Source organism: Athalia rosae, chromosome 6 (assembly GCF_917208135.1).
Source record: "Athalia rosae chromosome 6, iyAthRosa1.1, whole genome shotgun sequence".
Lineage (NCBI taxonomy): Eukaryota > Metazoa > Arthropoda > Insecta > Hymenoptera > Athaliidae > Athalia > Athalia rosae.
In genome coordinates, this window is record NC_064031.1 from 15,285,029 (window position 1) to 15,309,259 (window position 24,231).

The window sequence follows — 24,231 nt, forward strand, 5'->3', positions numbered from 1 at the left end:
AGCAACAAAATAACACAAAAGTGTGCAGTCGCGAACTCTGTGTGTTGAAAGGTAAACTAAGAGATCTCGTCTGTCATTCATTTTTTTTCATGAATCATACATAATTCCATGTACAAAACCATACAAAACCAGTACCTCCATGGCCATGACTAGAAGTTAAAGTCGACTGATAAGTGCGCGAACTCCTTGTATAAAAATATTAACATCATTAAGTGAACGTGTTGATAATCACATTTGAAATTACGTCTGTACCCATCCATTTTCGGCTTATAAATAGAAATGGTGAGTAAATACCATATCTATCCCGATGAGGATATTTTTATCTTATCAGTGGGTGTTACCTTATAGGGCACCTAATATATTGGCTTTGCAATTCGAACCCGAATCGGCAATATTCTAATCGTTCAATTGTTGCATGCATGTAAGGGTACAGAATATTATCATTCTTGTTCTATGATCTACCCAACTATAAACTGTAAATATTCATATACGCACGGCTGAACATGTGGTTATTCGATATGCACCACGAACGATGTGCTCTAAAAACTTTTGCACTACCACCTCTTAAAATTATTGTTCTAAATCTTGTTCCCTTTGTGGATCGTTTCTGACACAGACGTCGACTTGAACTTATGAATTCTCTTATATTTTTCAATTTGTGGGGTGTCTTGTTCTATCATCTCTAAAATTTTAATGCTCTTTTTCATGCATATTTATGCCACCTATTTCCTAATTTGAAACTTGCTATTTTGAGACTCAAGGCACCATCTCTTAAGATTGATAAACGGTTTTCCAGCAAGATCCAAACGAAGATACAGAGTGGAATGATGCTTTAAGAAGGCAGGGAATAATTCCGGAAAAAAAGAAGGAGAAGGAAATTACCGAGGATCAAATCGTTGATCTTTTGGAAAACACAATTGACAAAAAACTTGGCAGAGGTAGATTGAAAAGTTTTTAATGGGTGATATTGTTGTGGTAATCTGCTTCAAACCCCAATAATATGAGTATTATGAATTAATTTCATGCTTCATTTGGAACAGTTGGAAACAACATAGACAGTCTCACACTTGATGAACTAGATGAACTTGAAGATGAGGAAGATGAGAAAGTGCTCTTGGAATACCGGCGGAAAAGGATAGCTGAAATTACAGAACTTGCTGGAAAGTCAAAGTTTGGTGACGTCAGAGAAATATCGGCTCAAGATTATGTGCAAGAAGTAAATAATGCTGGGGAAGATATTTGGGTCGTCTTACATCTTTATAAGCAGGGGTAATTTATGGGCTATAGATACTGGGATTTTGTTGTGGACCAATTGACTGCTCAATACATAATCGAAGAAACTGTAGTTATAGCAATGAAACATTTCATTCATAATCTACAGCCTTTATTCATACTTGCATGGTAAAGTAATCAATACCAATTTTTTTTTTACAGTATTCCTCTGTGCTCTCTTTTAAATCAGCACCTGGCATCACTCGCAAGAAAGTTTCCAGCAACCAAGTTTCTAAAGAGTATTTCTACCACATGTATTCCTAATTGGCCTGACAAAAATTTGCCCACAATTTTCGTTTACAATAACGGAAATATGGTTAAGCAATTTATCGGACCAATTGAACTACGCGGGATGAAAGTCACTGAGTCAGGTAAACAAAATATTTTTAACTTTATTGAATTTGACCAGATTGAAAATATGACAACGTACTTTTAATTATGATGATTCGAATTTACTGGGAATGAAGTTGTTATGAAGCTTTCATATAGAGTTACTTACGTTCCGTATAGTGACCGAATAAAACCAGTTTGAGCGATTAAGAACGTTAGTTCGGCATTGCAAAAGAGTGGATTCGATTATGTTTTTTCATCAATATTCATATCTTCATTTCATTGCATTACTTAATCATTTATGTTTTCTCTGATATTTAGAGGTAGAATGGATGCTTGGCCAAGTAAAAGCGGTACCTACAAAGATATGCGAAGATCCAAGACCAAAGGTACGTGACGTCCTGTTTTCAACTTTGAAGAATCAAACTGACGATCTTGCGGAAGACAATGATTGGTGATACAAATTACCTTATTAAATTAGAGCTCATTTGAGCTCGTGTTGAAAAGAGAAGCAAATGTTTTATTTATTTAAAAAACAAAGTAATTACTGCTTATTGCAGAATTTATATTAATTTCTGTAGATTTTATATTTATTTACAGTGATAAATTTATACAATAGTCTATCAAATGCCTCGGAAATTAGAATAACATAAGTTTGTTAACCAAAAACAAAAAAAAACTTACAGAAGAGACAATAAAAATAATTTATTAATGCAGATTACATTTTGTGAGATATCTCAAAATCTCATTTTCTATATTTATTTTCGGTTTCATCTTCCCGATTTAGATATTTAAATGCATAGTTTCGATTCTACTATCTCATTTTCAAGATTAGATTACGTACTCCTTTAATTCGGGTGGGAAAGAGAAACAAAGAATGTGTTTAATTTTCTCAAATGCGCTCAATTTCTCATATTCAATGAATCAATCGCCGGTTTAGAAATAAAAAACTGGCAACAAAAGCTCGAAAAAAACTTCGAGATGAACCAGTTTGGTACAGGCTCATCACTTATCGAGAGTTTAGCAATTCCTAGAATGTAATTAGAAAAATCAAGCAATACTGTTGGCCTCTCGAACATAATGGTAGCCTCTCAGAGATTTGTTGACTGTCATTCGACACTCCAGAGTACGGGAGGTGCCGCCGTCTATGGCACATTGATTAGTAAACACTGAACCAAGCCTGAAGGAATGAGGGAGAAGGACATAGAATATATGAGAGTTGTGATCAGTGGTTGGTTGAGACGTAGCAGAATCAAAAATTGACATAGTATAGAGTCTTTCATGTCGAGTTCCCCGCAGCCCGCAGATCAGTCTGGCCGAAGACGTCGTTCGGCGTGCATCGATGGCTGTTTCAGTCGAGTTTTTATCTTTTTCAAGTGTTGACAATGTAGGTAATAAATTTTCAGTAACATTCTGGCTGGATGATCTGAATTGCATCTAATATCTTCATCGTGCATTGAACATCTATCTTTTGTAGCACACATTCGATCGGTGGTCCATGTGAGTATTTTTTTTATTTTTATATTGAAAATTCATTGTCAGTGTCATCATTCACACACGAAGTTTGTGACTACAGTCATTTCATTCAAGGGTAATAGGTATTACCGATTTTATAACGGTTTTTTAATCCAATTTCTTAAGAAAAGTATAACCTATTGTTTGTGGATCAATCACTGATTGTCACGGTATCATGGTGTAAACCAGAAACCAAGTATGACAGGTAATTATGAAACAAAATATGGGACTTTTTATAACAGGCCACCTTCTTATGAGAGTATATTTGTATACGTTTTTCATTGTCCTTGCTGAGTAATTTTTTTACAGATTTTTTGCTTCGGTATTTTGCAGACACTTTGAATAGCTTTTTCAACACCTTTACAATTATTTAGTACTTTACCTTCATAAACTTGTGTGTGGATGGTGTAGATGTTCTTCAAAGTGAACTCAATGACATACGGATCACTATAGTGACATTTGGGAAATTTTTTATGATTGGTGGAATTATAGTAGTTTTTTACCTTTTGAATGAATAATTGAATGTCCCAGTTGCATGCCAAAGGGCATAATTTGTAATGAGTAATTTTATAAAAATATTGATTCTCCTTGAAACAACTTATGATGGTGATTTATCTTTTTGACATACATCATTTTTAATTTTTATAGCTTTTAATAAATCATTTTTAATTTTTTAACGTATGGCTTTGTGTTGATTCTTTGTCATTTCTCATATCCTATGTAGATTTTTTTTCTTGTAACATTATTCACAGACTCGATGAAATTTTCTATGTTAGCAATTTTTACATGCTGTAAGTGAGATAGTTGATGACAAAACATAATATAGTAAATTGTCGATCTATAGGGAAAAAGTCGGAGATGGTCCGTAAATGCATAACACAGGGTATATCAGACAGAACCTTACCTTTTCCAGCGGGTTTGGAAAATCTGCATTCCTAGTTAAAAGGAGACAATAGGATCAGAGATAATTGGACAATATAAATCACTAGCAACAGAAACAGCAAATTTTCAAATTTTAAATGAGATCACTCAAAAAGAACACTAGAATGGAAGCTCTGTTATCAATAAATGAGGCTTAAATATTTAACCCTTGAATGATACTTTCAAGAGGTATTGGCAATACTTGTAGTAAAAGCCCAGGTGTTATGCCTACAACAAAGTATCGAATTATTCAAGTCGACTGAGAGATGCTTGGAGTGAAAACAAAACGTCACGGACTGATCTAGTATATTTTTGAAGTGTTGAACAAAGAAATATAATTTGCTCCCTCTTGGATTGATAACAAACGAACGTTATCCCAATGAATTCAGCCAGATCACCTGATTCCAAGTATATTGTGCTGGTTCCTCAGCGCAAATACTTGAGAAAAATTAAGGCGTTAATGTCCGTTTATTCTAAACCGCAACAACGCAGGGACTATTCAGAAATCTTGAGATCTCAAAGTACAAAAGCTACTGAGCACAATCATAATAGATTCTTTCCTAACATTCTGAAAAATCCAAGAAGTACTGAGAGCACTTTCAACAATGGTATTTCAAGTGATTTAGATAAACAGAAAACTACAAATGATAATCAAGCATATGAGGAATACCAAAATCGCGGAGTCACAAAAAGAAGGAGAAAGCAAGTTCTGAGATGTCTTCAGTCGAATGAGGGCAGTTCACTGAAATTCCAAGATTCGTGTGAAAATAATCATTTTCACAACTTTGTATCATCACCAGACATAGAAAATTACAGCGTACCTGATAAAGTTCCTAAGTTGATGAATCATTTCGTTTGTAACGATTTGTATACAGCTAATCTAAAAAGTTCATGCCCAACTTCCAATCAGCAATGTGCCGAACATATGGCAACTGACGACACCAGTGATCAGTCGATAGAAATCTTTAACAAAAACGATGTATCGGATTGCGAAAATCGTATCTCTGCCAAAGATCCTTACTTTAACGTCAGTAAAAAGGACGAATTATTGAGCTCTAGTAACTGTAGTCTAGCAATTGGTTCCTCGAGTTCATATGGCGGTACCGAAATCGTAGAGTATGATCTGAACGGTAACAACATTGTCAGTGGGGAGCGTGAAAATCAAATATACGATTCGGAAAGGAAGTCTAATAGCGACGCATGCCAGATTGATTCGAATTATAACGATGGAAGAGAGGAGCCGAATAATACGTTTTTAGAACAGGGACAGGACCCAACATTTGGGTCCATGAACGATTCATGGGTGAATGAATTCGATATCGATTCATTGAGTATTGATAACTTTGACTTTGACCTCAATTTCGACAAGCTGTCATCTTCAACGGAAACCGCGTCTGAGTGTGATCCTGCTGAGGAAATTTTGCGACTCAGAAATTTCGAGACAGACGATTACGGTAACTTTTTTTGTCCGTTAACTACCAGTCAAATGTTACCTGATATTATCTTCAGCTATGAATTTGACGAATCGCAGGAAAAAGGCAAGGAAGTTACAGATGATGGGCTGAAGCTGGCATTGCAATCTATTCCAATGTTACCAGAATGTCAACCCACCGCTAATAATTTTATTGATAATATTGACTGCGCCTCAACCGAGCTATTTGCAACTTATGCCCTTCTGGAATATGGCAATTGTTTGTTGGAAAAAAACCTGAACCTTGGTTATAGCAATTCAGATGCAGAGGCAGTATATGGATGCTATACCACCTCACTTGACGATTACGTTGAATCTCTGATGAAAAATCTCTCAAATTTAGACGCCACTATTCCGAATCTAGATCTTGAAGATATCGACGATATTGAGATATCCAAGTACCTGAAATTACAAACCAACACGAATCGTACTGAAATTATTCCGCGATCTACAGATGCTCATGGGACTAAATCAAACGGACAATCTTTGAAAACACGGTCAGTTTTCAAAAAAAATTTGAGTGACTTGAAATGTTACATTCAAAAAAGTCGTCCGAATGATAAGATTTCAGCTTGTTCTTCACCAATATTGAAGAATAAAGAAGAGTGTACATTAGCGTTAGCTGGCAATCTTGGGGGATGTGCAAGGGTTACACAATATTACAAGTTCAGGCCGAAGACAGTAATGCCAATGTATTGATGAACTTGGCTTGGATTTGCGACATGACCAGAATCCGTATTGTCCACCGACGTAAGTATATGTAAGTAACTCGTATGTAAATTCTGTAAGAGCGTCAGATGCTATGCACACATTCGAGCTATTAGATTTTATTGAATAATTTTCCGACAGAACAGTATTGATATCGCAGAATTTATAAGTACTCTGGTACAATGTTTTATATTGAATTAAATTGATGAAATTGGATAGATGTTGTCTATTCGTGAATTACAACCCAAATACCGATGTAAATACATTCCAGATATTCACTGCAAATGTCTCCTAAGAAATGCCAATCGCCAGAAAAATTTGGTGCCAATCTGAGAAATCCTGGTAAGATTTATAATTATTTTATATAAAATGTATGGCTTATTTTCAATGTTTCAATTTCAATTCGAGTACTTTCTCAAGATTACTCAGTTATGTTGTTCGTTATAATTAACAGGACTACCAAAAAAAAATTAGAAAACCGAAGAGTAATAATGAGCAAAATGTTGCTGGCCATAGGGGTGAAAAGAAAACCCGAGTATGTACTTTAAAAGATGTCTAAAAAAAAGAATCCGAGTATTTTATTAAATAAACCTCTTAACTTTGATCAACGAATTATGTGGTTTATGGCAATAGTTCAAATCTCCAATCGGGAGAAGCTCTGCAGATTAGTCAGAGGGGCAGTATATTGGTTTGCGACAGATGCTCAAAAGAATATTGCTCTCTTGGATTCACCAAAAAGCATGTAAAAGAACATGATATTTACAAGTAGCGTAATCCACTTTTAAATCATTTGTTATTTAATGCACAATGCGACATTTATCACAGAACCTTATATTAATAAATATAGCTTATCGACTTCTTATTTAGTCTGACCTATATATTTTGTGACGACCACTTTGCTAGTAAATCTCAGCTCAAGCATCATTTTCACCAACGGCATTTACCGGCTATAGCGCGAAAATTTCCTACGTAGTAATGTTAGATTAGTTTTATCGAACACTGACGCGTTCGAACGGTTCCGTTTAACGTTGAAATTTCCAATGATTATTGTAACGTGGAGATGATTTTATTCTGTGCCTTTCAATTGAACGGTGACAATCGCAAATTTTTTAAAATAAAATGTTTATCATAAAACTTAGTTTGTAAGAAGGAAAGGTTCCTACACTACCAAGTGCCTATGTTATCCAAAGTGACTGCCGTTTAGAGACTATTTGTGTTCGGAAAATCCTATGATTCTCCTCAAGTATCCCAGGAATAGAGATTATATCAAAACTATATGTTGTTGTAGTTACATATATACGTCTGTTATTATTATATAATTCTAAAGCAGATATGGCAAATATTTTAATATATCAACAATAAAAACCATACTATATAGAATAACTCTAAATTTAGTACTAATTGTAAGTTCTTGACCCAATATTTTATTATCGTCCATGTTTTTTATGCTTTTTTAATTAGCATCTTTTGACATGAAACTGTTGACTTTGTTTTGAATTTTCTTTGTCATATAGTCGAGTATTGCCAGCATTATACAATGCATCGATTAGACATGAGTCTAATGAGTGATATGATCGATGTATTAACAAACTGTAGTGATTCGCGAAAGAACAAGTAAATCGAGATACCTGTATTTTTAACAATAAGTATTGATCAGTTCATTGAAGAATCTCAGATATAATTTTTTCTAGCCATTTTACGTTAGATTTAATCAACAGAGTCTTAGAAGTTCCAAAGCAACACGAAAATCTAGTGAAGTTATGTGATTATGCTTCGCGAATCTGCTAGCATTATTCAAGTTTTAGTCATGGACCGTATTATGACACATCACTTCGAGTTGCAAAGAAATAAAGTTTTTTTTTATTATGTATTTGATTTCTGACCATTTGCTGTATTTTTTTTTTTTTGGTTTTCATTGTAAAATAAACACTGTGTAACCTGAGTAATTGTCTCTTCCAATAGCTATTTACTAGTGGTTACGGTTAATTATTCAGATGTCGGGAAATATGAATACAGGTGAGTTGGCGGAATTGATCGCTGGAATTGAGAAATATAAAATAAATATCTCTAATGAAATATTACTGAACTTCGACCATCCGGTATAACCACCCCCGTTTCATTGTGCACACAGAATTAGTTTACGCCAGAAGATTTTTAGAGTATTTTTGAAGAGTTTTATTGGCTCATTCTCTTACGGCTCGCAAGACCGATAAATACGTTGCTGACGTTTTCAGAATCTAAAAGATGAAACAGGGATAGGTGGTTGTTCGTTAAATCCTGGGGTTTCTTACTTATACTCGCGATGCAATAAAAAGTATTTCATACTTACGTCTGTATAATTTTCTAAGGACATGACGAAGAATTTCCCTGCGGTGATGTGCAACGGAGACTTCGAACGTGCCATCAGCATTATCAGAGGTTTAGAAGCCGCTGTTTGCAGATCGTACCACGACGCTTTGTAAGCACAGTTGCCTATAGCCTCGCTCTAAAAATTAAGCCGGAAATGTGGCCCATGCTTAACAATCAATTCACGTTCAATCGTTCTATCTTAATCTCAGATTCGAATTGTAGACTGAAACTTTCTGTAGATCTGATTATTCTTATGTAGATACCTTGTCGGTAATTTCTTCGCCAACGTAAGAGTAAAGAAATAAATGCAACATCATAGTAAGCATGAAGATGAGGAAAGTGGCGATGCCGACTGCTTCACTGTCCTCGAAATTCTGAAATAAATTGCAAAAGAAAATGAAAAATATTATACGTTGAATTTTAGCTTATCAGATCGGATAACCAACCATGATAATTTGATATCCCAAGAAGCAAAACAAAATTGAGTTTAGCAACAATTGAAATAACAGCATCGCGTGGAATGAGTCTTCCATCATTTGTGAGAGCCTGAAATTAGAATTGACATCGATTATTTAACGTTCAATTTTCGATCGCTTTTGTCCCTTACCTCACGATTTCTAGGTGTCGTTCAACTAGACAAGTCATGCACGAGCAAGATCTTGTGGAAATTTGGTCGGAGTCGGTGTGCTTCATAACTCCGCGATAATGTTCGAGGTTTCTGCCCAGAATTTCTAGCTGTCCGCAAAAGTGGAGAACAAGAAGAGCCAGAAAACTGTCGATTGAGAAATTTGCAGTCGCCCCACACACTATCCCGAGGCACTGGGCCAGGTAAGTCAATTCATAAATTGGCGAACGGTATGGATTGAAGTAGTAAACTGCGCTGAGTGGGAGTCTCCTGTGGGTAGAATTCAGCCCCGTGGAATTCTCTTCTTCATAAAGTTGAACGGGAGGATCCGGAACGGTATAGGGAAGGCTCAAAAAACCTGCAAGACGTATACCAACCATAATGTTGTTTAAAAGTCGTTTCAGGGTGTGCCGAAACATGGAGTACCGAAGTTACACTTGAACTTTTTTAGAAATCGGTTGGTTGATGTTTTGAAATTATTTTCGCTCTTTTTCAACCGATACAGAACATAAAAACTTTGTACTACAGTTTCTCAAAGTAGGTGGAAATAACTCAATATTCTTTATTTCCATGAAAAAAAAAAGTTTCTCCCTTTATTATCCCCGCTGTTGAAGTATGAAAAAAAAGAATTCCAGATTGAATTTAGAGAACACTCGGTACATTTTATCTGATATCACTATAATTTATCAGAGTCTACAACATATGAAGTTCTTTACGATTGGTATTATTTCTGAATCGCAATTTCGATTCTCTAAACGTTGTTCGTAGTGTTGAAAAACTATAGGTAAAGAAAAATCACAGGAAAAAGGGTATTGAGAAAATGTTACGAAAGTAATGATCAGAACACAATAGTATACGTATTTCTACGAAAACTGATTGTGAGCAATATACTTTCAAGTAAACTTTGAGACACTTTTGTCCAAAGAGCTCATCGAGTCTGGGAAGGAAAACGAGTGGAACTTTATCATGCCTTGAAATAGATCGCCCACTTGATTGTTATATCTTCGATTAAAGCCGAGAAGGGGACTTGGCTCTTTTCCTGAAGGCATCTAATGTTGAGGGTCAACTCTCAGCTATCACCCCCTCATCGTCAGAGCACTCACAGTTTTTACAATCACTTGGAATTTTAGAAGAAACATGGAATTCGCGAGGAACTTAAATCTCAGACTCTCATAATCTTAAATTTGATCCTTGACTCAGCAGCTTTAAGCAACATTTTTCATTTCGAACGAGTTTCGAGACTTTTCCTTTCCAAATTCGTGTCGGAGAGTAACTTTATCGATATTGTGTGCGATGGCAAGTCATTTTTTTTTTTGTAAAAATCAATATTCAAGACTATCTTCGATTCAGAAAAGATGAGCTTTTTCAGGAATCGGTGTCGGACTGCGGCGCTGAAAATGTAACAAGAACAAAAAAAATTCAATGTAACATATTTTACGATATCTGACCGGCTGCTGTAACGTAGAGTAGAATAGTGCAGGCGACGTTAAAAATCCTTCCGATTTTAGCGTGTCTGGTCATTATCTGACGGTTCTCTTTTTCAAATTCTGGTTGCCAAACTTGGAGCCAATCGTCTTCGATCGCTTTCAAACAAACGCGCAATCTTTCCATGTTCACTTTGATGATGAACAATTTTATGGTGACCAGTATGCAAGGGATAAGGCTGGACAAATTCTCGATTACGTTCATCGATAGTGAATTATTTTGTAACAGATCGGTCATCTGCGGTATTATAGCGGAGGTGATGAGACCAACGGTGACAAAATATCGTAAGTTCGAGTAGGAATCACGATTCGGCCATATCCCCAAAAGCCACAAACTCCACCGATGATTACTAACGGCATATTCCATCGTCGGTTGCTGCAGTTCTTCCGGTTTTTCCGGCATCCGAACGTTTCGACGACTTTGTGACTTGTGGTTGTCGCTGAAACCGAGAAAGCTGGTTGAGCTAATTAATCCTGAAATGGTAGGCGGTTAACGAATGGCGGAATAATTTGGTAATTAATTTTAAGCCGTCTGTAATACCTCGCCGGCGGGTCTAATTGCCGAGTTTTGAGTAGTATAGTTAAGGTAGTGAATTATAAAAACACAAGTCAAGTAGTAGTAACAGCACCAGCTGGAAGTACATAAAGTCCTTCAATGCGGGGGTGCTCGCAATTACCGAGAACATGTATATAAAACCACGGTATAACCGAATATACATATATTCATGGCTATTGTTCGTATAAAACCTATGTCCCTTGCTCTAATTATAAATTATTGTTATCATTATTCGTACGGGTTTCTCGAACCTATAAAGAAAAAGTGACTGCTCTTTGGGAAACTTAATAATACACTGAAACTCCAACGATGTATACATTCTATATGCTACTTTAATGCAATCTAATTACGCCTCCTTAATAGCTCCTTCTTAATTGTTCGTGGGGTGTGTTATTATGGCGAAGGGGAAACCCCCCAATCTTACTCAGTCGCACAGGGTGTCCCATTTGAATAAAGTCAACGAGCCGATATTAATTATTACAGAAAATTAATACTTGTATCGTGAGATAATTTCACGGATAAAAGTTTCACGGTGTTGTAAAAGTTCTGGTTAATTGAATTTCTACTTTGCCCTCATAGTACGGCAATATTATTTTATGAACCGTTACGCTGACCACTTTTCGCAACGCCAGATGCGACCGATTTTTTTTTAAGGATGCGAAAATTTTCTATAAGATTCAGGGAAACTCAACCGTACACAGTTCAAAATGAGACACCCCTTGGACAAGCGCGTTTTACTTACAGTGCTTCAAATCCGCGATGCGCGGGGATTACAGTCGAACGACGACTATATATCTTTGACGAACCATTCGATTTCCTTTTTTCAAGACACAGTTATCGCCCATTATAGAAGTATGGATATCGCTGAGTGGCATTGCATGGCATTGCTCGCGGAAATAGTTATGGGATCTCAAGGACATTCAGTATTGTCAGATATCAGTAATAAAAGCACCTGCACCGAGCAGCTGCTGCCATTCCATTAGCGTCGTTGTCACTAAAGCGATTTTCATTTTCATCGTGTGACAGCTTTTCGTTATTTTTTTTTTCATTCCTTCTATTTTTTTTTCTCATAACTATACGATTGAAATGGTAATTATTTCGGAATTCCTAATAATTTTTCGGCCCGACTGTCAAATACTTGACACTTTTTTCCAAGATGATATCGCTGAGAAAAATTTCTCGCCCTAATGTTCAGTGCAATTTTCATCTGGCCGTAAATTTCCAACAAATATTTGTTTAGAATTTATCGCTAATTTGTTCGCTAATTGCATCTCGTATAGCCCCGGCATCTTACGTTAAATGCAGATTACCTGATTCCTGGCATACGAGCTGCATAAAATATACGCCGGATAATGAGTCAGATTTTACTTGATAAATTTGAGAAAAGAATGTGAGATGAGACCATTAGATTCTTTTTTTTTTTTTTTTCTTCATTTTCATTTTGTTTTCTCTCCTCGGCGAGTGTCGTCGGCTGGCATAGCTAAGGAAAACGAAATACAGCGGCCACCATCCGTCGTGAGATAATTGCACCGGGCGTAATCTGCGCAATAGAGACATAGAAATCTAGGTATACTATATTCGTTTGTAGAGGGTCTTTCGTGCCAACTGGCCAACTTTTGAGCCCTCGCTATCTTCAATTCGAACGGCAATTCTCGACATCGTTGTTTCTAGCAGCGAGAGGCTGTCGTGAATTTATCAACTTGTTTTCATCCATCGGGTTTTGAGGTCTCGATTTTTTCAAGTACGAAGACTCGACGCGATTTCAGTGAATCGGCTGTCTGTTAATCTTCTTCCATTTTATCGGTGAAAAAGAAACAAAAATAAAATAAAATAGGAAAGAAATGACAAAATAGACAGCAACGTTCCTCATTAATTTTTCAATGAAAAATCGTCACGTGCGAGGGGAAAAAATCGATGGAAAATGGTTCGGAAATCTCGCGGCTTTGCAGCAGAAGCGAACGATGAACTTGCGTGTAGTCATCGCATCGTTCGGGGCTTTTATGATGCCGAAAGTGAGCTTTTTTCGAATCTTCAGCCCTCAAACCGTGAACGCTGCTTACTGGTTTTTACCTCACGAGTACGAGAATCTCGGTAACAAGATGAAAATCTGGAAGGTCATCCATTCCCTCGTACAAACGCGAGGGTAGGTATCCACCACACGTGTGCCTGGATGTAAGTTGGGATCGCTCGAGGGACGTCGCTCAACGACTATCCGCAAATTTTCCAACCGGTGTTAAAAGGTATGTGTATAGTATAATCGTGTGTGCCTTTGCTTTGTCCGGAGGCGCAGCGCCGGCAGACGAGGGGGGGATGGAGGGGTGTCCGGGGTGGCGGGGTGGGTATGTTGTTCCTGCAGCGTTGAAAATTCTTGAGCCAGGAACCGAGGAAAGCGAAGTTTGTTTTTCCGTAAGCTGCCGGTGATGCTGCAGGGTTCCTAGCGACGTTGTTCCCGGTCCTTTTGTCGCAGAGAGGAGGACCGCTTTGCGCCGTCGTTCGGCCGGCTAGTAGCAGCAGCCCTCTCCTTGTACGGGAGACCCGCCCGGGAAATTCTCTCCTCGTCTCTTCTCTTCTCTTCCATACTCTTCTCTTCTCTCCTCCGCGCGTTACTCTCGTCTCTTTCAGATGGGGTGGAAGCTCCGTAAGGGGTGACGTTAAGGGTGGGAGAGCAGGGTGGTGCGCCTCTCTTGTTGGTCGTGAGCAAAACGTGAACTAGAGGCTGCGCGGTTCTCTTCGTGGTCCAGTAGATGCCCAGTGGCTGTCACGGGCGTAGCTCTTGGTTGCGTCACGTCCGGGAAAACGCGAGACACGCCGAGAGAGAGAGAGAGAGAGAGAGGGGGTTGGAGATAAAGATAAAGCGAGGGAGTGAGAGAGAGATATACAGAGAGTGAGAGACACCCGGGGGCAGGGAAAGGAGAGGAGAGGAGAGAGCGAGAATTATCCGACCGGTCCGGAGCAGAGGTCGGGAAAAGGGGGGTGGAGGAAAAAGGGGGTTGGGGTAGACAGTGACTGGTGTTGTGTGGATGGTGCAGTGCAGTGCAATGAGGATGCAGCGGAACTTGGTGGTGGTTTGTGTTTGCGTATGCTCGCCGCGCGGTTAGGGGGCACGGCGTAAGGTGCTGCAAGGTAAGTAAGACTTCCAGAGTCCTCGTGCCGCACGCGGCTTAGCCGCAATATTTAAAAACCACCGAAGGGCGGTAGGAAACCCTCCGCTCATATTCGTCCAGGTGAATTTACGGACTGCGGTCGCTACGTCGGTGTGAACGTCGCCGGATTTCAGGGGGTGAAAAACAAGCACCATGGCAACCTCGTTGCTCGGGTGAAATAAAAAGAAAAAAAAATAGAAAAAACGGGGGAAAAAAAACGCCGGTTCTATAATTATCAGGGGACGAAATTACGGGGCAACGCCGGGTATAAGGATCCTAGTATTCTGCTTGCGGTTTCTGCGGCCGGGATCGCAACGCTCTAATTAATTATTCAACATTATTCCAACCCAAGTTTCACCCCATGCCAACGTCGACTCATCAGTTTCCCCCTTTTTCTTTTCAACCTTCTAAATTCATGGAAGTTTTCCTGTTTCTTCCTGCCGACCGTCAAACGCGCGCCTACAACATCCCGGTTTCCTTTGCCCGATATATCTACCCTCGAATGGCTTTCTTTTTTTCTCACTGATCCGGTTTCACGTACGGTTTCGTGGGGGGGTGGAGATAAAATAAAATAAATAAAAATAAATAAATAAAAATAAAAATTCTTTGAAATCGTCGACAGAAAACGTCGAATAAAGAACTTCGTTTACGTTCATGTCAGTTTTAAGCCACCGACTGCCTTTTTCTGGCTTACGGACCGGCGAAAGCCTCGAGCATTTTATCTGCAGCGTCGGACGTGTCCTGGAATCATGAATAGCTCGGACACGTTCTTACTTCTTCCTCCGTAACCGTATCGAAGTTTGTCGAACAAGCGTTGACCGTTCAGAATTCTTCGCATATAGGAATAAAAATACATCGACTTTTTCACGACCATCTTTTTTCACCCCCCCCCCGATTACGGACCTCACGTTTGCTCAGAACCCTGTACACAGTTTTTGGGCACAGTAACATCGAAGCTTGATTTGCACTTCACCGACCGTAGTGAGACATCGAAATCGTCACTAGTTTAATTTCAAGTGGCTCTGAATCATTTTTCGAGACCATCCAGAACTCGTTTCGTGCTAGATAGTACTTTTTTTCTTCCAAAACCGTGAGAAGTGAGATAAAAAAAAAAGAAAAAAGGAAACCGTCGCTCCTAGTTTGCAACAAGACTTTTTTTTTACCGCTAAAACATTTTCACGGCAAATGGGATATCCATTCTCTTCCTTTTCTCGGATCTTTAGTTAAGGGTGGTTCGAACGAGCGCCGGTGGCATCTAGACGAAGGGCGGTGATTATGGCGCACGGGATTCAACGAGGGTGAATTTTCGCAGTCAAAGATTCCGCAGTTTGACCCTACTTTTACGGGATTAAGGGCAGCCCGAATTCGTCCGAGGTTTCAATGTCAGCAGTCCGAATCGGAAAATTCGCGATCGCGAGACCATCGGTGTCCCCGGCGTCCGATATTTGCTTACGTCGAGATGTGACCATCAAATCGAAGGATAAAATTCGAAGGGAAAACGTGCCGCGTGACCAACGATTATACGGTGTTTGCGTATAATCAAGTTCTCGAACTTCGTTCGCACGGCTTATGCAAAATTGGCAAATTGGATGGGGGAGGGGAGGGCGCACGCTATTCACTCAAGACACCGACTCGGTACCTACCAGGTGGTTATCGTACTCGCTAACTAACGCTGCAAATCTCGTAATTAACAATTCGTGCTATGCGGTACAGCGAGACTGCGGTAAGTTCGATAGTTCGTCGTATAGCGTTAATGTCAACGTTTCGCGAATGTACGAGGTGACGAGACGACGAGCCGCGAGTCCTTTGGAAGAATCGTCCGAGCCGGACGATCGCCTTACTTGGCACAAGTTTTCGACCGGATCGCGGATTACCTTGTGGAGGGGGAGGGGGGAGTGACGGGATCGTTGCCGCAAGGTTAAAACTAGAATTCCGAGGGAAATAGAAGAGGTAGAAAAATAACATATTCGTTTTGGGTCAGCCAGCCCTAAACCGAATCGCCTCTAAAAGGGTCAAAAAAAGGTTTTACGTGCCTGCGTAGGATGTTACGGAGTGTCGGAAGAACCGTGTTCACCCCGACCCCGCGTATATACGATTTGTATTTGTCAAAAAGATTGACTTATTGCATTCTCCCCGTCGTGTTTCTCATTTTTTCATCCACTTTAACCGAAGGCCCAGCGGTACAAAGGAACGGGCGAAATCGACGAGAGAGGAGATACGCACCTCGCCTCTTCGACCTTCACAATTTTCATTCTTCCTCCGAACTACCCCTTTCATTACACGCTCCGATGCCCCGTCCTGCATGCAAACGGAGGAGGACGCGACGACAAAAGCTTTTCAAATTTATCGGGTAGACTCGTAAAAAACTGCTCGCGGTATTGCTCACCTGTCGTCAATCGTCCCGCGAGATGTTCATATCGTCTCACCGATATTTTTCCACAACCGTTGGATAAAAAAAAACAGCGTCGAAGGATTCGCCCTGTAGTTGTATCGTTTTTCACAATCCCGGAGTCGTTTGTCATCGGCGAAGCGAGTGACGAAACGAGTTCCCTATTGGAACGATCGCAAGCTCTGCACCGGGTGGATTCGTCAAAATTATTCCGCGGTGCTTTCTTCTCGCGTGGGAAGTCGCGGTGTCGGTTCTGATCTTCCGAAGGGGTAATCCGCCTTCGGGGTGAGATAGCGAAGGGCGCCGATATGGACACGTGGGGGACGTGTGTGGGGTGAACGTCTTTGATGACCTCGCAGTCTTATCCAGCGTTATAATCGCACTGTACGAAGTCTCTGTGTTCGACGCTCGGACGTTCGGAAGCAGCGGCAGCTGTGGCTCGAAAATCGCTAATACTCGCTTGTTGTGCGGATGCGATGCGCCTGCAAGATAATCCGGTCTCAATAAATTCCCACAGAAATATATGCGCGCCGCCGTGGGCTTAAATAAATTTCGCGACGCCCGGCCGTCGCGGGTGAGCCCGGGTGAGACGGCGTTTGCATAGGACGACGTCGAAACCGTCTAAGTGTACAATAAGCTAGACGAGCTATAACTTTTGGAATTAATATTTATTGTACAGGGAAAAATACGGTAGTTTGTACGAAAATATTATTTCATCTCAAAATCCGGTTTACAATAACGATGCACGAGCGATCAAAAGTCGAGGGGGAATTGGTCGAAAACTTTTGAGAATTAGAGAGAAAAAAAAAGAGAGAGCAAGAGAAAGGCAGAAGGTAAAACGAAGAAATAAATAAAAGTTGAGACAGCCGCATTATATTATGACAAAAGGTTGACGTTGGAAAATGGTCCACGACTGACTGCCTGCCGTCTTCCTTTCGTTATCCAAGCTCGATCCCGCCACTCTTGTAACGTATAACTCGGTGCTTTCACCTTTCGCACCGAATTCCCGGCATTCTCTCTCCAACGATGAGGCGAGGCCGCGGTTCAATCGCTTCTCCAACTAATCAAACTTTCTTTTTTTTCTCTTTTTCCTCACCCGTCTTCGGCTGCAGATCACTTACCGTCAACCCCCCTTTTTACTATGAAATTTAGAAATTGGTTTTCGCAGCCTCGACTTCGTCGAATCTTCGCACAACTTATAACATCGTCCGTCGAGGGGATCGATACTTTCTGCTCACGCGGCTTACTTTTTTTTTTTCACTCGAAATTTTTATTTCATTTATTTCCAAACGCGACTACACACCGAATGTACATTGGTTATACTCCGTACATACATCCGATTACATATTGCCGCAAAATAAATAATTAGGGCGTTTCGGATTACCAATCGAAAGCTTTATTTCTTTTCGCTTAATTTTGCCTGAATAAATTTTCATTCTTACAGTTACTTTGAATAGTGAATGCGGAGTATGTACGCCGTGGCGGAGAAGAGAAGAAAAGGAAAACAGGGGCGGGGAGGATCAGCGTTTGAAAGGGAATCGCCGGGGGATATTTTAAATTTCTCATCGTATATCGCGCGGTGAAGTTTGCAAGGGTCAGGGTAAGAAAGTACACACTGAAAAAGTATGAGAATTACTTTCGGCAAACAAAGAAAAAACAAAGAGAAATAGAAAAAAGGGCAAAAGAACATTTCGCCGCTCGTATACGGTATACGGTGTACATATTGTATTTTGCGCGAGGAGTCAACCAAAGAACGGAGTGACGTATGATCCAATTCTCGAACGATTTTCTTCATCTTTTTTTTCTCCGCTAGTTTTTTCCCCCGTTTTTTTTTTTTTTTTTTTTTTTTTCTTCTTTCCACGGGTATCAGCTGACGCGAGCTGAGACTGAATATTTATTGGCAGTGTTACGTCTGTAAGATATACTGAATAAACGAGCTTTAAATGCAGCTCAAGTCTGACAAACTCCTTTCCAAATGCTATACGCACAGGGATATAGGCATGTGAATAATATCCGATACGTCAGGTGGCACAACTTCGCAGGATCTCCTCGTCTTCTCGCAGCCTCGACGAGATTTTTTTTTATAGACCTATACGAAAATATACCGGAGTACACAGGTATAGTCCACAGTATTTTCGAATATTGAGTCGCATATTTTCGGGCTCGCGGAATCAATGAGGGCGCGTACGTTTCGGAGGAACCGACGAATACCTGTAACTTTGTAGCGAGGTGAGAAGGTCGGTTCGTTTCGATCGCCCTGCTTGTAAATTCAACGACTTCTGGGCACGTTGAATTTGACTAAATCTTGACACACGTCCCCGAAATAAAGAGATATTCTGCATTTTATTGCACGGACCCACGGGGCTTTATTAGGAGCTTTATTTTGCCGAGTTGTAAGCACGCGCAGGACGATCATTCCCCTGGATACATCGTGCAATGATTCTTCCAGTTTTTTTTTTTCTTTTCTCTCTTCTCTCTACGGCGGTTCTTCGACGTTTTCTTTATTCCCGTAATCTACGACTCAATTATTCGGTATCTTTTGTACCTATGTACATACCCATGTACCTCGTCCTGATCCTTTTTATACGCCTACATATTACCGAGACCTATACTCCCGAATCCGGACTCGAGTTACGCGGTCACCGTATCAGCGAACGATGCGAAATCTAAAAAAGCTCGAAGAAACTTCCAGACTATCAATATCGGTCGCGTTCAACAAATGTTAATGGCTACGGAGGATCTTATACCTCCTCCTCCTCCTTCTCCTCCCTCTCGCGATTTCTCTTTCTACTTCTACGCTTCGGTCCTTCGACGCAGCCTCCTGTATACCTTAACTCGAGCAATCTTCGGCCTTCGATCACAATTACCGCGGCACTCCGACTGCCCAGGTTCTCCTTCACCTTCGCAAAAGGAGGTTTATGGGAAACACGAAGCTCCGCTACCGCGCGACGGCGCTTTGATTAGGTGCCTACCGCTACCGCTTCTAGATGTTGGCATATACTACTGTTGCCTTTGGTAACTAAATCCCCCGCATCCTAGTCTCTGTGATAAACGAAACAATTATTTCTACTTTTTCCAACCACCGATAGAAGTTAGTACCAGTCTACACGTATCTCCACCCTCCTCTTCTCTCGCTACCGATGCTGGATCCGCTGCCGCGATTCTCTCTATAAACTCCAATTTGTTAACCCGTAATACCGCCGCCACCGACAAAACGGGGGGGATTCACTTTATTCTGTTCTACCGGTCGAATCTCCAGATGCGAGACGTTGCTAGTTATTCCACCCTTTACCGTATTCCGCAATGGGACGATTCCTTGGCGATTGGCGATGCCATCTCACGTTTCGATTCTTTCGCTACTAAAATCAAAAAATTGGCGATAACTTGATCAATTTTATAGATGGATCAATTTTGCCTGCGTATTCGAATGCCTGAGATCAAAATACATGAGAAAAGCATCGAAAAGTCAAGAAAAAATTGCATGAGTAGATGATTTCTGATGAGTAGAGGCTTTGAGATTTGGATTTCGGAGCTGATTATACGTGGGATCACTCTTGAAGGAGCAAAAAAAAATCGATTTTTGAGCAAAATATAAATCATTCTTTTAATTGGGTTTAATATGCTTTTCTGACGTATTTTGACCTCAGGAATCCGAATCTGAAAGAAAAATTGATCTATCTCTAAAATTCACCGAGTTATCGCCAATTTTCAGCTTTTTGGGGTCAAAAATAAAAAATTGATTTTTTTGTCTATATCAATGTAATTTGAGCTCAGGAATCCGAATCCGATAGAAAAATTGGACTATCTTCAAAAATGACCGAGTTATCGCCGAAATATCGCATTTTTTGGCATAAATTTGAGGATATCTCGAAGGGAAAAAATCGTAGCTCAATTCGGACAACGGATTCGTGTTCCTGAGGTCAAAATACATAAGAAAAGTGCCATACGATCAATTTTAAAAAATAAAAATTTTTGGTCAAAATTTGAGATTTTTCCAAGGGGTACCCCTTACGATTTTTTCAAATTTTGGCCAAAAATTTTTATTTTTTAAAATTGATCATATGGCACTTTTCTTATGTATTTTGACCTCAGGAACACGAATCCGTTGTCCAAATTGAGCTACGATTTTTTCCCTTCGAGATATCCTCGAATTTATGCCAAAAAATGCGATATTTCGGCGATAACTCGGTCATTTTTGAAGATAGACCAATTTTTCTATCGGATTCGGATTCCTGAGCTCAAATTACATTAATATAGACCAAAAAATTAATTTTTTATTTTTGACCCCAAAAAGCTGAAAATTGGCGATAACTCGGTCAATTTTAGAGATAGGTCAATTTTTCTTTCAGATTCGGATTCCTGAGATCAAAATCCATAAGAATAGCCTATGAAACTAGATGAAAAAAAATATCGATTTTTTAACCCTAAAATCGTCAAAACAAATCAAGGGGAAAAATCTGAAACAGGTGTTGCAAAAAATTTGAGTATAAATCTTCGATCGTGAAACACAATTATCGAATGAATCGTCGATCGAGTGGCTTGTGTCGTAGAAACGTCCGAAAGAGTCGTCGAATTTGCATGCAACTTTCCATTTTGAGTATTTAAAAGAAGAGAAAAAGAGCAAACGAAAAAAATTCGGTACGTCAGCAACAGTTTTCTTTTCAGCAGGTGAATTTGAAATTGTTCTCGCCCTTCGGCATCAAACTTTTACGTTATATAAAAGCGCTCGAAAGTTTTTACAGAGTTTTGAGCTTTCAGAGCACGACGCTGATATGATTTCCATTGACCGGGCCGATGATGGGGTTTTAAACAACTTAGATTCCATGGACCGAACCTCATTGTTCACAGAATCAACCTTTCATACCGAAAGTTTTGCGGTGGTTTGGAAAATTAGGAATAAAGGGAAGTTAAAATCGTCAAGCGCAGTCGTCGGTGGTTAAAAAATTAAGGTGACCGAGGTCTTGAGTATTTTTTCTAGCGAATATTCGTTATACTTTCATCGAAATTACACAATACGGTTTCGGAGTGCCAATTTCCCCTATTCACGAGGCACTTATTTGGTTCTATTTTCGCGAATTTTCACGACTAAAAAGATGGCTAATTACTCGAAGCGTATTTCTCCTCGCGGACGCGACGCGAGATGAAAAGAAAAAAAAAATATCTCCTCGTTTTGGTAAAAATTAAGTGGCGGAGTTTGAAGCCCCGTGCAAATACCGATTCGCACTTTTCGCTCGTGTGTGTGTGCGTCAAAAGTGCACCACTTCAATTCAAACCGAAAGGAGTAAAATGGTCCGACTCGAGAAAAAGAAAAAAAACCAACGGAGATACAACTTCGTCGAGCATCTAATTATCCCGTAGCTGATTCGCGAGGAGACGAGCTAAAGCTCGCCGAATTTTTGGCGATAATATTCCGGCCGGCTCCGCGGTAGGGTCGTCGTCCGACGACGAGGGTCTTGAAAATTCCACGACCTTGGTAATCGCGGGAGAAGGTCGCGACGTTGACCTCGTGATCGAATAGTTTTCAGCGGCGGCGAATAACGCGACCCGAAATGCCCGGTTTTCGATCGTTCGACGCGTTCGCGGGATCGCAGGGATACACGGGGGTCTCCGACACCCCTATCGCTCAGCGCGAGCGTGATATGAGCATTTTCCGTTGAAGTGCGAGTATTTTCGAGTCCCTGTAACCGCGCGAACCGTTCATCATCTCCTCCATCGGCACTCGAGTGTCGAACACGCGATGAGTTGACCACTTCTCCTCTTGCACGCAGGTTCTCTTAAATCGATCGGTTGCCGGATCGGGTGCAGCGTATGCCGGCGACCGAGCAACGCGGGACGTATACATATAACTCGGCTGTAGTATCAACGAGAGGCGAGAAGAGGAGGGACGTGAAGCATTCGTAAATCGATCGATGCTTTGCTTATGTACGCGCGTACATCTGCCCAGTAAATTCCCTCGGGGTTTCGATTCGATCTCTCGGCTCAAGTCAGCTCAGCTCTCGTCGCTCGCTACGCGAACGAACGAGCGAGCGTCCGTACGCCCCCCGTCTACGCGGCACGCCGATCGGGCAATATGCTCGTCTGACTAGTGCGGCGGTTCGACTACTGGGCCGCCTCTCTCTTACCGGCCGGGCGACCGCTCGCTCGCTCGCGGCTCGGAGACGTTTAAGTGGAGTAGCCACGCGTGCGGTCGGCCACGAACGGCAGCCCGCGATTCCGATACTCAAAAATTTCTGTGCTCCGCCAAAAAATTGGAGAGTAAGAAATTATTTTCGGATCATCGTCCCCCTCATCGCAGTCTAACGAACGCCAAGATATGGCGGGTGATAAAAATCAATCCTCCGGGAATGCACCTGTTGTAATCATCCCTGAAATTGAGGCGATGACGATAGGCGAGACTTTTCGACTCTTTCGTTCGTAAAAAAAAATTTATATCTATTTTCTTCGTCTTCGTGTTTTCTAGAAAACAAAATTTGGATGTCTGAAAATTGCCTTTTTCGCAAGATAAGGATGTTTCGCTTTCTCTTCCTACACGGGAGGAATGAAATTGCTTAATTAAGAGAGAATTATACCCTCGTTTTAAAGTTGAACGGTATATCCTTATACTTCGGCAATTATTTCTGGCTTGAAATTATTATCGTCGGCGCATTAGCTCCGAGAGTTGCAGGATGAAGCGGAGCCGAAAAAAAAAAAAAATAAATAACCGGGGGGAAACAAAAAACGTGAAAAATAAAAATACCAAAAAAAGGCGAAAAGGAAAAAACAATAAAAGAACCGGCGCCCAGAAGTTTGCTCTTTTGGGTAAATGTTATCACACTTATCGCCGTTTGCTCTCCTCTGCAACGGCCGTTCCCGAGTTTTCTGCTTTTTAATTACTTGCCATTTTTTTTTTGGTCAAGCAGCGCTCTCTCTGTCTTCTATTTTTACATACACCTATGTACGAGTACATACGTACATACAATAACAACACGTTGTTCGAAATTTTGTACGGTCAGCTGTACTCTGGAGGACACGATGTTAACCCTCTCTTTTCCAACCCAATTCCAACCCAACGGTATAATATCAACGAAACGAATGAATACCGTATCAAATGATACTTTTTTTTTTTTTTTTTTCAATTCTTATTTTCTTTCACCCCCTTGTGCAGCGACAACGATTATTAGAAGCGCGGAAATTTCACAAGAGCCAACAGAATTTTGACACCTGTGAAACGGACGTTACGCCCTTGTTTTTGTTTTTTTTTTTCAATAATTCCAGCTCGTGTTTCGTTGAAAAATTCAGCGAGCGGATGGGCTGATTCTCTCGAATTTTTTTCGTCCCCATCTCTCGTCCTATTTTCTGTCGTAAAATTGGAAGGACGATGTATTATTTTTCTATTGCGTACAGCGGCGCAGAAAGAGCCGGGGTATTTTCAGCGTTCGACCATAACCCGACTCCGCGAACCGACTGTTGCCGGTAATTTGATATTTTA

At 40.4% G+C, this 24,231-nt stretch overlaps 4 protein-coding genes across 8 annotated transcripts in view; 3 read left to right on the forward strand and 1 right to left on the reverse strand.

The window, feature by feature from the left end:
* Positions 1-71: 71 nt before the first annotated feature.
* Positions 72-2,323, forward strand: LOC105693543 (viral IAP-associated factor homolog). Its single transcript, XM_012413550.3, has 5 exons — positions 72-282; positions 797-938; positions 1,041-1,269; positions 1,435-1,643; positions 1,924-2,323. The coding sequence occupies exons 1-5, from the start codon at positions 280-282 to the stop codon at positions 2,058-2,060; spliced, it is 720 nt and encodes a 239-aa protein (XP_012268973.1). The 5' UTR covers positions 72-279; the 3' UTR covers positions 2,061-2,323.
* Positions 2,324-2,972: 649 nt separating this feature from the next.
* Positions 2,973-8,244, forward strand: LOC105693541. Of its 5 annotated transcripts, none has more exons than XM_048656828.1 (4): positions 2,973-3,102; positions 3,962-6,269; positions 6,489-6,559; positions 6,672-8,244. In XM_048656828.1, exon 2 carries the CDS (start codon positions 4,418-4,420, stop codon positions 6,206-6,208), a length of 1,791 nt encoding a protein of 596 aa, XP_048512785.1. In that variant the 5' UTR covers positions 2,973-3,102; positions 3,962-4,417; the 3' UTR covers positions 6,209-6,269; positions 6,489-6,559; positions 6,672-8,244. The 5 variants fall into 5 exon arrangements, with proteins under 5 accessions (XP_048512785.1, XP_048512784.1, XP_012268969.2 ...); XM_048656827.1 differs by having other exon boundaries at positions 3,962-6,259; positions 6,672-8,243; XM_012413546.3 differs by lacking the exon at positions 6,672-8,244 and having other exon boundaries at positions 6,489-6,593.
* A 204-nt stretch (positions 8,245-8,448) lies between these two features.
* On the reverse strand, positions 8,449-11,086 carry LOC105693536 (odorant receptor 49b-like). Its single transcript, XM_048657479.1, has 5 exons — positions 10,640-11,086; positions 9,174-9,618; positions 9,013-9,112; positions 8,830-8,940; positions 8,449-8,702 (listed from the first exon to the last, which is right to left on the reverse strand). The coding sequence occupies exons 1-5, from the start codon at positions 11,076-11,078 to the stop codon at positions 8,505-8,507; spliced, it is 1,293 nt and encodes a 430-aa protein (XP_048513436.1). The 5' UTR covers positions 11,079-11,086; the 3' UTR covers positions 8,449-8,504.
* Positions 11,087-13,992: 2,906 nt separating this feature from the next.
* LOC105683211 (two pore potassium channel protein sup-9) overlaps positions 13,993-24,231 on the forward strand; it is a 97,870-nt gene continuing 87,631 nt past the window's right edge. Inside the window, exon 1 of the mRNA XM_048656553.1 lies at positions 13,993-14,354. The gene's annotated coding sequence lies outside the window, so the exon portion shown is untranslated. The remainder of the gene's footprint in view (positions 14,355-24,231) is intronic.

Coding starts and splice junctions, on each gene's coding strand:
- LOC105693541 (XM_048656828.1), top strand. CDS start 4,418: ATGAATTCAGCCAGATCACCTGATTCCAAGTATATTGTGCTGGTTCCT.
- LOC105693536 (XM_048657479.1), bottom strand. CDS start 11,078: ATGCCGGAAAAACCGGAAGAACTGCAGCAACCGACGATGGAATATGCC. Junction 9,619..10,639: donor ACTCTACGTTACAGCAGCCG/GTCAGATATCGT, acceptor AAGTGTAACTTC/GGTACTCCATGTTTCGGCAC. Junction 8,703..8,829: donor GCGAAGAAATTACCGACAAG/GTATCTACATAA, acceptor CTTAATTTTTAG/AGCGAGGCTATAGGCAACTG.
- LOC105693543 (XM_012413550.3), top strand. Junction 939..1,040: donor TGACAAAAAACTTGGCAGAG/GTAGATTGAAAA, acceptor CATTTGGAACAG/TTGGAAACAACATAGACAGT. Junction 1,644..1,923: donor GATGAAAGTCACTGAGTCAG/GTAAACAAAATA, acceptor TCTGATATTTAG/AGGTAGAATGGATGCTTGGC.